Raw genomic sequence first — 13,143 nt, 5'->3', positions numbered from 1 at the left:
GACAGGGTACGGTAGTGTAGAGACAGACAGGGTATTGTAGTGTAGACAGACAGGGTATTGTAGTGTAGAGACAGACAGGGTATTGTAGTGTAGAGACAGACAGGGTATTGTAGCGTAGACAGACAGGGTACGGTAGTGTAGACAGACAGGGTACGGTAGTGTAGACAGACAGGGTATTGTAGTGTAGAGACAGACAGGTTACGGTAGTGTAGACAGACAGGGTACGGTAGTGTAGACAGACAGGGTATTGTAGTGTAGACAGACAGGGTATTGTAGTGTAGACAGACAGGGTATTGTAGTGTAGACAGACAGGGTACGGTAGTGTAGACAGACAGGGTATTGTAGTGTAGACAGACAGGGTATTGTAGTGTAGACAGACAGGGTATTGTAGTGTAGACAGACAGGGTATTGTAGTGTAGACAGACAGGGTACGGTAGTGTAGACAGACAGGGTATTGTAGTGTAGACAGACAGGGTACGGTAGTGTAGACAGACAGGGTATTGTAGTGTAGACAGACAGGTTACGGTAGTGTAGAGACAGACAGGGTATTGTAGTGTAGACAGACAGGGTATTGTAGTGTAGACAGACAGGGTATTGTAGTGTAGACAGACAGGGTATTGTAGTGGGTAGCTCTGGAGAACAGGCCCTTCAAGGTAATGTACTGTTCGGTATACATCTTCATCGGCAAATCAGTGCAATACACACACTCTCACTCACACACACACTCTCACTCACACACACACTCTCACTCACACACACACTCACTCCGCTGCCATCCTCCCACGCTTCATCAAAGAGCTAAATTACAGGACAGGAAATGGGAGGAGACAGACAGCTAGACATTCTGAGACTTTTCCATCACCTGATCACCACTCCATTCTTAAACTAGTTTTATATTTCTCATTTCCTCTCTCGACGCTTTCCCATCCTCTCTGTCACTCTCTTTCCCATCCTCTCTCTCTCTCTTTCCCATCCTCTCTCTCTCTGTCACTCTCTCTCTCGCTCTCTTTCCCATCCTCTCTCTCTCTGTCACTCTCTCTCTCGCTCTCGTTCCCATCCTCTCTCTCTCTCTCTCTCTCTCTCTCTCTGTCTGTCTCTTTCCCATCCTCTCTCTCTCTGTCACTCTCTCTCTCTCGCTCTCTTTCCCATCCACTCTCTCTTGCTCTCTTTCCCATCCTCTCTCTGCCACTCTTTTCTCTCTCTCTCTGCCACTCTCTCTCTCTCTCTCTCTCTCTCTCTCTCTCTCTCTCGCTCTCTTTCCCATCCTGTCTCTCTCTCTCTGTCTCTCTCTCTTATCTCTCAAGGTTTACCAGAAGCTGTCCTCTCTTATCTGTCAAGGTGTTCCAGAAGCATCAACCCAAAGTCTAGAGCAGGGAGGTACAACTGGTTCCTGTAGGTCTACAGTCTAGACTCCTAGTATGTCTCTACAACCCCCCCATTAGGAGAACACAGGGTGTCCTGTAGGTCTACAGTCTAGACTCCTAGTATGTCTCTACAACCCCCCCATTAGGAGAACACAGGGTGTCCTGTAGGTCTAGACTCCTAGTATGTCTCTACAACCCCCCCCCCCCCCCCCCATTAGGAGAACACAGGGTGTCCTGTAGGTCTAGACTCCTAGTATGTCTCTACAACCCCCCCCATTAGGAGAACACAGGGGGTCCTGTAGGTCTAGACTCCTAGTATGTCTCTACAACCCCCCCATTAGGAGAACACAGGGGGTCCTGTAGGTCTAGACTCCTAGTATGTCTCTACAACCCCCCCATTAGGAGAACACAGGGGGTCCTGTAGGTCTAGACTCCTAGTATGTCTCTACAACCCCCCCCATTAGAACACAGGGTGTCCTGTAGGTCTAGACTCCTAGTATGTCTCTACAACCCCCCCATTAGGAGAACACAGGGGGTCCTGTAGGTCTAGACTCCTAGTATGTCTCTACAACCCCCCCATTAGGAGAACACAGGGTGTCCTGTAGGTCTAGACTCCTAGTATTTCTCTACAACCCCCCCATTAGGAGAACACAGGGGGTCCTGTAGGTCTAGACTCCTAGTATGTCTCTACAACCCCCCCATTAGGAGAACACAGGGTGTCCTGTAGGTCTAGACTCCTAGTATGTCTCTACAACCCCCCCATTAGGAGAACACAGGGTGTCCTGTAGGTCTACAGTGTAGACTCCTAGAAGATATACATTTGGCCGAATCGAGAATGAAGATTGTATGGCCAAGTATCTGTGCTACACCAAACACAACCTACCCTGTAAGTCCCAGTAATAAAACCCAAAAGTATTTGGTTCAATCACATGATGTGGTGTAACAACCTGTAGCTAGCTAGAGCAGTATACCTGATATGGACCCCGTGTACTGTCTGTATCCGGGCTATAGACAAGCTTAGCCTGATAGTTTAGTGAACTAGTAAAACAGTCCTATCCAGAACAGACAGACCAGGTCCAAAAGGTTGGCACCCTTATCTCCTAGTGTTGTTTACTCACCGGTGACCGGAGGGAGGACCAGCACGTACAGCCCAAACGCCAGCGTCGTGATGATTTGCTTCAGCACCGCCATTGACTTCACTCTGTTGTTCATTTGATTTAACTTGGGACCTCCGCTCCTCCAAACTTAACTATGTCTTTAATACACCTCGTTCTCTTTCACGTCAGCTCAATAACTTGAACTGAAGTGTCCAGTATGGAACAACACATTGAAAATGAATCTTAGTGATAAGACGGCGTCAGATTGTCCTGCTAATAGCTAGCTAAGACATATTAGTATGTCAGTTTACGACAGCTAACGTTAGCCAGCTAGTTGACACAACGTTAGCTGCAAATTAGCTATGCTAAGTTACCGAACTAACATTAACAATACACTGGTAGCGTTACTATAGGTAGCTAACTATGTTAACAGAAACTTGTTGGGGAACAAACCCAGGCCTTTTGCCCACAGAAGTCCAACTTTGCCGTATTTTCCCCTTTCAAGGTAACTAGCTAACGTTAGCTAGCTAGCTCCTTTGCTAATGTTAGGCAGCCTTGATAGCTAACCTTCCAAGCTAGCTAGCTAACGTTAAGTATTTATTTATATATTTTTTTACAAAGGTCCGTCAAATCCAAATTCCATGTTGACTATGCCCATTAAGTCTTTGTCTTAACAACGTATCCATCCAGGCTTATTTCTTCTATTCAGGGTTATTAAATAGGTTAGTCCCGTCGGGGTGGATAGACGTCTCTTCTGCTGCTCCCAGGAACGATTGCATTTGGCATTGACCGTGGAGGCTCCGGGCAGGGCAGGGCACCAGACAGTGCGGCGGGGGAACGCCTGGTTGTGTCTCCACTATCAGCTTGTTGGATTTGTTTGGGTGGATGAAGAACTGGAATCTCCCTATCTGCAGACAGGGCTAACTACAACAATACATTCCTGCCGGAACCTGTAGTGGAACTGTATCGCCACCCTGTGGACATAACTCTACTCTACAGATAGCAGGTCCAGAAAACACTTCTCCTGAAATAATATCAAGTGTCCACCAGATGGCAATATATCTGGTGAAAGAGCCGCACACAGTGCATCAACTCATGTAACAACTAAACATGCCAACAAAATATTGAAATATGAGTCGCCATTTCCTAGTGTCTTGTTTCTGCGTTTTCGTTTGATTTCAATGGACAATCCCATCATGATCAAATTCAATTTATTTATATAGCCCTTCTTTTTTATTTTATTTTTACTTTTAATTATTATTTATTTTTTTATAGGGGTGGATCAGCTTAATATTGCGGAAAGAATGTTGCTTCCAATGTAATTGTCTGCATCATTTCCAATCCCCCATATTTTTGGGGGTAAATATATATATCCATACACGTATGCATACATATATACATATATACATACACATACCTAAATAGACATACAAAGAATATACCTTTATTATTATTCCCCGCAACCCTACCACCAATCCCCCAATTGGAGTAAACTAATAAACACTTCTACTTTTACCTTCAATTTATACATCTTATACACATTTTACAGACACAGTCCACTTTACAATAGTTCTCTCTTATTTGTTCTTAGTCCTCTATTTCTGTTGGAGTTTGATTTCCACTTGTAACTGTGCTATTTCACAATAGCTCCGCACCTATACACATTTCACAGATCCCGTATGCCCTACATTGTTTATCTTGTTATTAGTCCCACCCTTCAGCTCCACTCAACCTTTCCCATCTATCTTCCAACATCATCCATTTCGGATTTTTATTTGCCATATATTTTTCAACTGTGCTGTGATGCTTCACAAAAGATTTGAACCTTCCTATTCTCATAGCTTCTACAGATTGTAAATTAAAAATAAACATTTTTGCTAAAATAATTATTATATTATTGATTGATTGACTATGGCTTTTCAAATCCCCCAGTATTGCTATCTGTAGCGTTAGTTCTCGGCAAATGTTGTAATTCTTCAGCCATTCCTGGACCTGTGACCAAAAATGAGCTACATATGGACAATACCAAAACAAATGATCTAACGATTCTGCCTCCTCACAGCAGAATCTGCAGAGCTGGGAAGATTGTATCCCCCATATATATAACATTCTATTGGTTGCAAGAATTTTGTACAATAATTTAAATTGAAAAATGTGAAGTTTTGAATCTGGTGTTGTTTTGCATATCAATTCATAAACCATGTGCCATGGAATGGGTACATCGAACATCTCTTCCCAACTATTTTGTAAATTATATGGCACAGCTGTCAGTTTTTTGGTCCTTAAATTAAATTGGTAAATGTTTTTATTTATCACACTTTTCTTTAACCATTTATGTTCTTTAATACAGGGCCGACATACAAGTTCCTTACTTTTTCCCCTTTCTACTTGCCTCATCCATTTTTGTGGTAATGCTGCAGTTAATTGGTTGTAATTTGGGGAGAGCAGACATTTACACATGTCTGTGTTAGCTGCATGTGTGACATTACTCCACCAGTCCTATTTATGATATCATTCACTAAAATTATACATTTTTTTTTAAATTTCTTCGATAAATACAGTTTTTAAAATTAATTTGTATATTTGAATTTAACCACAATATTTGTTGTACTATTTGTTCCGTCCTTTCAGGTGGATTAAACTGAAATTGCAACCAACTTTCTAAGGCTTGTTTAAAAAATATAGATATTTTGGAGATTATTTCCTTTTCAAACAACCGAAAGTGAGCAGGTGTAATCTGAATAAAGGGAAAAAGGCCCTTCTTGAACATAGGATGAGACATTCGTACCAATTTACTAGAGAACCCGTTTGGATGTAAGTATAGCTTTTGTATGACTGATGCCTTTAGTGAGAGGTCTAATGCTTTAATATTTTATAATTTCTGCCACCGAATTCATATTCGTTATATAAATAGGCCCTTTTAATTTTATCTGGCCTGCCGTTCCAAATAAAATTGAATATTTTTTGTTCATATAATTTAAAAAGCAGGTCACTAGGTGTAGGCAAAACCATAAGCAAATAGGTAAACTGTGATATGATTAAAGCAGGGGTGTCAAACTCATTCCACGGAGGGCCTAGTGTCTGCAGGTTTTTGGTTTTTCCTTTCAATAAAGCCCTAGACAACCAGGTGTGGGGAGTTCCTAACTAATTAGTGATGTTAATTCATCAATCAAGTACAAGGGAGGAGCGAAAACCCGCAGATACTCGGCCCCCCGTGGAATGAGTTTGACACCTGTGGACTAAAGAGTTAATCAGGGTGATTTTTCCACAAATAGACAGGTATTTTCCTTTCCATGGTAGCAAGATCTTATCTTTTTTTGCTAACTTTCTATTAAAATGTATTGGAGTGAGATCATTTCTTTCTTTTGGGATTTGTATACCTAGTATGTCCACATCTCCGTCAGACCATTTAATTGGTAAACTACATGGTAATGTAAAATGTGTAAACTGCCTGCTGGCCGACTGTCACGAATCCCGTTTCCTGAGTCTGGTTGTTGCCTGTGTTCTGTTCTGGAGTGTTTTTCCGGTGTCCTGGAACGCACCCTGTCTGGTTGCCGGGCGTTTTAGCTAGTTGGGAGATCTCAGATTACCCGCACCTGTATCCCATCAGCTATCAGTGCACCTGGTCTTGATCATCATCTCTCCTCTTCATAAGCACTGACCTGACATCCATTCCCTGCCAGATCGTTAGCCTTAAACAGTATGTTGTGCCATAGTATCAGCCTCAAGTTGGATAGAATTTGTTTTGTTATTTTTGTACGTCTTGCTTGCCTGAAACTTACCCCCGTTTGTTCTGTCTTCAGTTATTCACCCGGATCACTTACCCCATTCCTGCCTGGTCGTCGGCGGCTTCCGCTACTCCCTTGGACCCACCTATTCACTCCCATCAACTCACCACCGCTGCCCGTTACGCTACCTGGATATGTCTACCCCTTCATATTCACTTGTAAATAAATACTCACCTTCTTCCTACTCTCCTTGTCCTGGTCTGCTTCTGGGTTCGATTTTGAAAGAACGTGACACCGACCTGCCTATACTGATAGATGGTGTACAGATCTGTCTCGTATTAACCTGTCTGTGTCTCCTGAACTCTGATCTGTCATGTACTAACCTGTCTGTGTCTCCTGAACTCTGATCTGTCATGTACTAACCTGTCTGTGTCTCCTGAACTCTGATCTGTCACGTACTAACCTGTCTGTGTCTCCTGAACTCTGATCTGTCATGTACTAACCTGTCTGTGTCTCCTGAACTCTGATCTGTCATGTACTAACCTGTCTGTGTCTCCTGAACTCTGATCTGTCTCGTACTAACCTGTCTGTGTCTCCTGAACTCTGATCTGTCTCGTACTAACCTGTCTGTGTCTCCTGAACTCTGATCTGTCTCGTACTAACCTGTCTGTTTCTGTCATGTACTCTTCCCTCTCTCCCTCCAGCACCAGTGTTTGTCAGCTCTGGGCAGCTGTCTGCTCCCTCGCTCTCCAGCACATGGTGTTCCTGGGTTATGGTGAAGGTTTAACCCTATCTGTCTCTCCCTGTCTGCAGCACACGGTGTTCCTGGGTTATAGTGAAGGTTTAACCCTATCTGTCTCTCCCTGTCTGCAGCACATGGTGTTATGGTGAAGGTTTAACCCTATCTGTCTCTCCCTGTCTGCAGCACATGGTGTTATGGTGAAGGTTTAACCCTATCTGTCTCTCCCTGTCTGCAGCACATGGTGTTCCTGGGTGTTGTGACAGACCTGACAAAGCAGATCCCTATGTTTCTGATGTCCACAGAACAGATGAAGGAGCACGAGGATGACCCGGAGATGTTAGTTGACCCTGCAGCAGTCTGGCCAAGTCCCACGCCTCCACGCCCGAGCTACGCAAGACCTGTCTGGACAACATGCCACGCATCACAGCAAGAACCACAGACCTGTCTGGACAACATGCCACGCATCACAGCAAGAACCACAGACCTGGCTGGACAACACGCCACGCATCACAGCAAGAACCACAGACCTGGCTGGACAACATGCCACGCATCACAGCAAGAACCACAGACCTGTCTGGACAACATGCCACGCATCACAGCAAGAACCACAGACCTGTCTGGACAACATGCCACGCATCACAGCAAGAACCACAGACCTGGCTGGACAACATGCCACGCATCACAGCAAGAACCACAGACCTGGCTGGACAACACGCCACGCATCACAGCAAGAACCACAGACCTGGCTGGACAACATGCCACGCATCACAGCAAGAACCACAGACCTGGCTGGACAACACGCCACGCATCACAGCAAGAACCACAGACCTGGCTGGACAACATGCCACGCATCACAGCAAGAACCACAGACCTGGCTGGACAACACGCCACGCATCACAGCAAGAACCACAGACCTGGCTGGACAACATGCCACGCATCACAGCAAGAACCACAGACCTGGCTGGACAACACGCCACGCATCACAGCAAGAACCACAGACCTGGCTGGACAACATGCCACGCATCACAGCAAGAACCACAGACCTGGCTGGACAACACGCCACGCATCACAGCAAGAACCACAGACCTGGCTGGACAACATGCCACGCATCACAGCAAGAACCACAGACCTGTCTGGACAACATGCCACGCATCACAGCAAGAACCACAGACCTATCTGAGGTAGGCTTCATACAGCTAACCCTGACCCCTGACCTGAGGTAGGCTTCATACAGCTAACCCTGACCCCTGACCTGAGGTAGGCTTAATACAGCTAACCCTGACCCCTGACCTGAGGTAGACTTCATACAGCTAACCCTGACCCCTGACCTGAGGTAGGCGTCAAACAGCTAACCCTGACCCCTGACCTGAGGTAGGCTCCATACAGCTAACCCTGACCCCTGACCTGAGGTAGGCTTCATACAGCTAACCCTGACCCCTGACCTATCTGAGGTAGGCGTCATACAGCTAACCCTGACCCCTGACCTGAGGTAGGCTTCATACAGCTAACCCTGACCCCTGACCTGAGGTAGGCTTCATACAGCTAACCCTGACCCCTGACCTGAGGTAGGCTTCATACAGCTAACCCTGACCCCTGACCTGAGGTAGGCTTCATACAGCTAACCCTGACCCCTGACCTGAGGTAGGCTTCATACAGCTAACCCTGACCCCTGACCTGAGGTAGGCTTCATACAGCTAACCCTGACCCCTGACCTGAGGTAGGCTTCATACAGCTAACCCTGACCCCTGACCTGAGGTAGGCTTCATACAGCTAACCCTGACCCCTGACCTGAGGTAGGCTTCATACAGCTAACCCTGACCCCTGACCTGAGGTAGGCTTCATACAGCTAACCCTGACCCCTGACCTGAGGTAGGCTACATACAGCTAACCCTGACCCCTGACCTGAGGTAGGCTTCATACAGCTAACCCTGACCCCTGACCTGAGGTAGGCTTCATACAGCTAACCCTGACCCATGACCTGAGGTAGGCGTCATACAGCTAACCCTGACCCCTGACCTATCTGAGGTAGGCTTCATACAGCTAACCCTGACCCCTGACCTATGAGGTAGGCTTCATACAGCTAACCCTGACCCCTGACCTATTTGAGGTGGGCTTCATACAGTTAACCCTGACCCCTGACCTGAGGTAGGCTTCATACAGCAAACCCTGACCCCTGACCTGAGGTAGGCTTCATACAGCTAACCCTGACCCCTGACCTATCTGAGGTAGGCTTCATACAGCTAACCCTGACCTGAGGTAGGCTTCATACAGCTAACCCTGACCCCTGACCTGAGGTAGGCTTCATACAGCTAACCCTGACCCCTGACCTGAGGTAGGCGTCATACAGCTAACCTTGACCCCTGACCTATCTGAGGTAGGCTTCATACAGCTAACCCTGACCCCTGACCTGAGGTAGGCTTCATACAGCTAACCCTGACCCCTGACCTATCTGAGGTAGGCTTCATACAGCTAACCCTGACCCCTGACCTGAGGTAGGCGTCATACAGCTAACCCTGACCCCTGACCTGAGGTAGGCGTCATACAGCTAACCCTGACCCCTGACCTGAGGTAGGCGTCATACAGCTAACCCTGACCCCTGACCTATCTGAGGTAGACTTCATACAGCAAACCCTGACCCCTGACCTATCTGAGGTAGGCTTCATACAGCTAACCCTGACCCCTGACCTGAGGTAGGCTTCATACAGCTAACCCTGACCCCTGACCTGAGGTAGGCTTCATACAGCTAACCCTGACCCCTGACCTGAGGTAGGCGTCATACAGCTAACCTTGACCCCTGACCTATCTGAGGTAGGCTTCATACAGCTAACCCTGACCCCTGACCTGAGCTAGGCTTCATACAGCTAACCCTGACCCCTGACCTGAGGTAGGCTTCATACAGCTAACCCTGACCCCTGACCTATCTGAGGTAGGCTTCATACAGCTAACCCTGACCCCTGACCTATCTGAGGTAGGCTTCATACAGCTAACCCTGACCCCTGACCCGAGGTAGGCTTCATACAGCTAACCCTGACCCCTGACCCGAGGTAGGCTTCATACAGCTAACCCTGACCCCTGACCCGAGGTAGGCTTCATACAGCTAACCCTGACCCCTGACCTGAGGTAGGCTTCATACAGCTAACCCTGACCCCTGACCTGAGGTAGGCGTCATACAGCTAACCTTGACCCCTGACCTATCTGAGGTAGGCTTCATACAGCTAACCCTGACCCCTGACCTGAGCTAGGCTTCATACAGCTAACCCTGACCCCTGACCTGAGGTAGGCTTCATACAGCTAACCCTGACCCCTGACCTATCTGAGGTAGGCTTCATACAGCTAACCCTGACCCCTGACCCGAGGTAGGCTTCATACAGCTAACCCTGACCCCTGACCTGAGGTAGGCTTCATACAGCTAACCCTGACCCCTGACCTGAGGTAGGCTTCATACAGCTAACCCTGACCCATGACCTGAGGTAGACTTCATACAGTTAACCCCGACCCCTGACCTGAGGTAGGCGTCATACAGCTAACCCTGACCCCTGACCTATGAGGTAGGCTTCATACAGCTAACCCTGACCCCTGACCTATCTGAGGTAGGCTTCATACAGTTAACCCTGACCCCTGACCTGAGGTAGGCTTCATACAGCAAACCCTGACCCCTGACCTGAGGTAGGCTTCATACAGCTAACCCTGACCCCTGACCTATCTGAGGTAGGCTTCATACAGCTAACCCTGACCCCTGACCTGAGGTAGGCTTCATACAGCTAACCCTGACCCCTGACCTGAGGTAGGCTTCATACAGCTAACCCTGACCCCTGACCTGAGGTAGGCGTCATACAGCTAACCTTGACCCCTGACCTATCTGAGGTAGGCTTCATACAGCTAACCCTGACCCCTGACCTGAGGTAGGCTTCATACAGCTAACCCTGACCCCTGACCTATCTGAGGTAGGCTTCATACAGCTAACCCTGACCCCTGACCTGAGGTAGGCGTCATACAGCTAACCCTGACCCCTGACCTGAGGTAGGCGTCATACAGCTAACCCTGACCCCTGACCTGAGGTAGGCGTCATACAGCTAACCCTGACCCCTGACCTATCTGAGGTAGACTTCATACAGCAAACCCTGACCCCTGACCTATCTGAGGTAGGCTTCATACAGCTAACCCTGACCCCTGACCCCTGACCTGAGGTAGGCTTCATACAGCTAACCCTGACCCCTGACCTGAGGTAGGCTTCATACAGCTAACCCTGACCCCTGACCTGAGGTAGGCGTCATACAGCTAACCCTGACCCCTGACCTATCTGAGGTAGGCTTCATACAGTTAACCCTGACCCCTGACCTGAGGTAGGCTTCATACAGCAAACCCTGACCCCTGACCTGAGGTAGGCTTCATACAGTTAACCCTGACCCCTGACCTGAGGTAGGCTTCATACAGTTAACCCTGACCCCTGACCTGAGCTAGGCTTCATACAGCTAACCCTGACCCCTGACCTATCTGAGGTAGGCTTCATACAGCTAACCCTGACCCCTGACCTGAGGTAGGCTTCATACAGCTAACCCTGACCCCTGACCTGAGATAGGCGTCATACAGCTAACCCTGACCCCTGACCCCTGACCTGAGGTAGGCTTCATACAGCTAACCCTGACCCCTGACCTGAGGTAGGCGTCATACAGCTAACCCTGACCCCTGACCTATCTGAGGTAGGCTTCATACAGCTAACCCTGACCCCTGACCTATCTGAGGTAGGTTTCATACAGCTAACCCTGACCACTGACCCTAAGCTAGAGGTTATTATTTTATTATGTTGGTCATGACAACTATCTTGGTCTGTTTGTCTCGTCTGCAGGCAGCCGTGTATAATGTCCATGTGGCATCTCTGGTGACGGAGTACTGAGGAGGAAAGGTGTTCATGTTTCTACAGGCTGTCCACATGGTGGCGCCACCACTACACCTGGGTCTATTGAGAGGCAGCCGTGTATAATGGCTGCTGCTGCGTTTGCATCTGCTGTCCACCAGGTGGCGCCACCACTACACCTGGGTCTATTGAGAGGCAGCCGCTGTCCACCAGGTGGCGCCACCACTACACCTGGGTCTATTGAGAGGCAGCCGTGTATAATGGCTGCTGCTGCGTTTACATCTGCTGTCCACACGGTGGCGCCACCACTACACCTGGGTCTATTGAGAGGCAGCCGTGTATAATGGCTGCTGCTGCGTTTACATCTGCTGTCCACCAGGTGGCGCCACCACTACACCTGGGTCTATTGAGAGGCAGCCGTGTATAATGGCTGCTGCGTTTACATCTGCTGTCCACACGGTGGCGCCACCACTACACCTGGGTCTATTGAGAGGCCCTCTAGAAAATATAGTCTTCTTCAAAAATCTAAATCAAGTTTTATGTCACGTGAAAGGACAAATACCTACTGTTGTAGGCTTTAACATGTAATGCTTGGTTACGAGCCCTTCTCAACGATGCAGAGTTAAAAAAATATATATTATAACACGAGGAATACAATTAAATACACTGTAATGGAGCTATATACAGGGAGTACCAGATCAATGTGGAGCTATATACAGGAAGTACCAGATCAATGTGGAGCTATATACAGGAAGTACCAGATCAATGTGGAGCTATATACAGGGAGTACCAGATCAATATGGAGCTATATACAGGAAGTACCAGATCAATATGGAGCTATATACAGGAAGTACCAGATCAATGTGGAGCTATATACAGGAAGTACCAGATCAATATGGAGCTATATACAGGAAGTACCAGTACCAGATCAATGTGGAGCTATATACAGGGAGTACCAGTACCAGATCAATGTGGAGCTATATACAGGAAGTACCAGTACCAGATCAATATGGAGCTATATACAGGAAGTACCAGTACCAGATCAATATGGAGCTATATACAGGAAGTACCAGTACCAGATCAATATGGAGCTATATACAGGAAGTACCGGGTCAATGTGGAGCTATATACAAGAAGTACCAGTACCAGATCAATATGGAGCTATATACAGGAAGTACCGGGTCAATGTGGAGCTATATACAGGAAGTACCAGTACCAGATCAATGTGGAGCTATATACAGGGAGTACCAGATCAATGTGGAGCTATATACAGGAAGTACCAGTACCAGATCAATATGGAGCTATATACAGGAAGTACCGGGTCAATGTGGAGCTATATACAGGAAGTACCAGTACC

General features: G+C 47.5%; 1 protein-coding gene across 2 annotated transcripts in view; it reads right to left on the bottom strand.

Annotated features, from left to right (window-relative positions):
- The window catches only part of LOC129840267 (bone morphogenetic protein receptor type-2-like), a 133,734-nt gene extending 130,328 nt beyond the window's left edge, over positions 1-3,406 (bottom strand). For both annotated transcript variants that reach the window (XM_055908020.1, XM_055908019.1), the window contains exon 1: positions 2,483-3,406. Coding sequence is in view for 1 of the 2 variants with exons in the window: in XM_055908019.1 (XP_055763994.1) it covers positions 2,483-2,576 (94 nt within the window). In the remaining variant the exon portion in view is untranslated. The remainder of the gene's footprint in view (positions 1-2,482) is intronic.
- Between the last annotated feature and the right edge of the window lie 9,737 nt (positions 3,407-13,143).

Source organism: Salvelinus fontinalis, chromosome 41, assembly GCF_029448725.1.
Source record: "Salvelinus fontinalis isolate EN_2023a chromosome 41, ASM2944872v1, whole genome shotgun sequence".
NCBI lineage: Eukaryota > Metazoa > Chordata > Actinopteri > Salmoniformes > Salmonidae > Salvelinus > Salvelinus fontinalis.
This window is presented reverse-complemented; position numbering and strand designations above follow the sequence as displayed.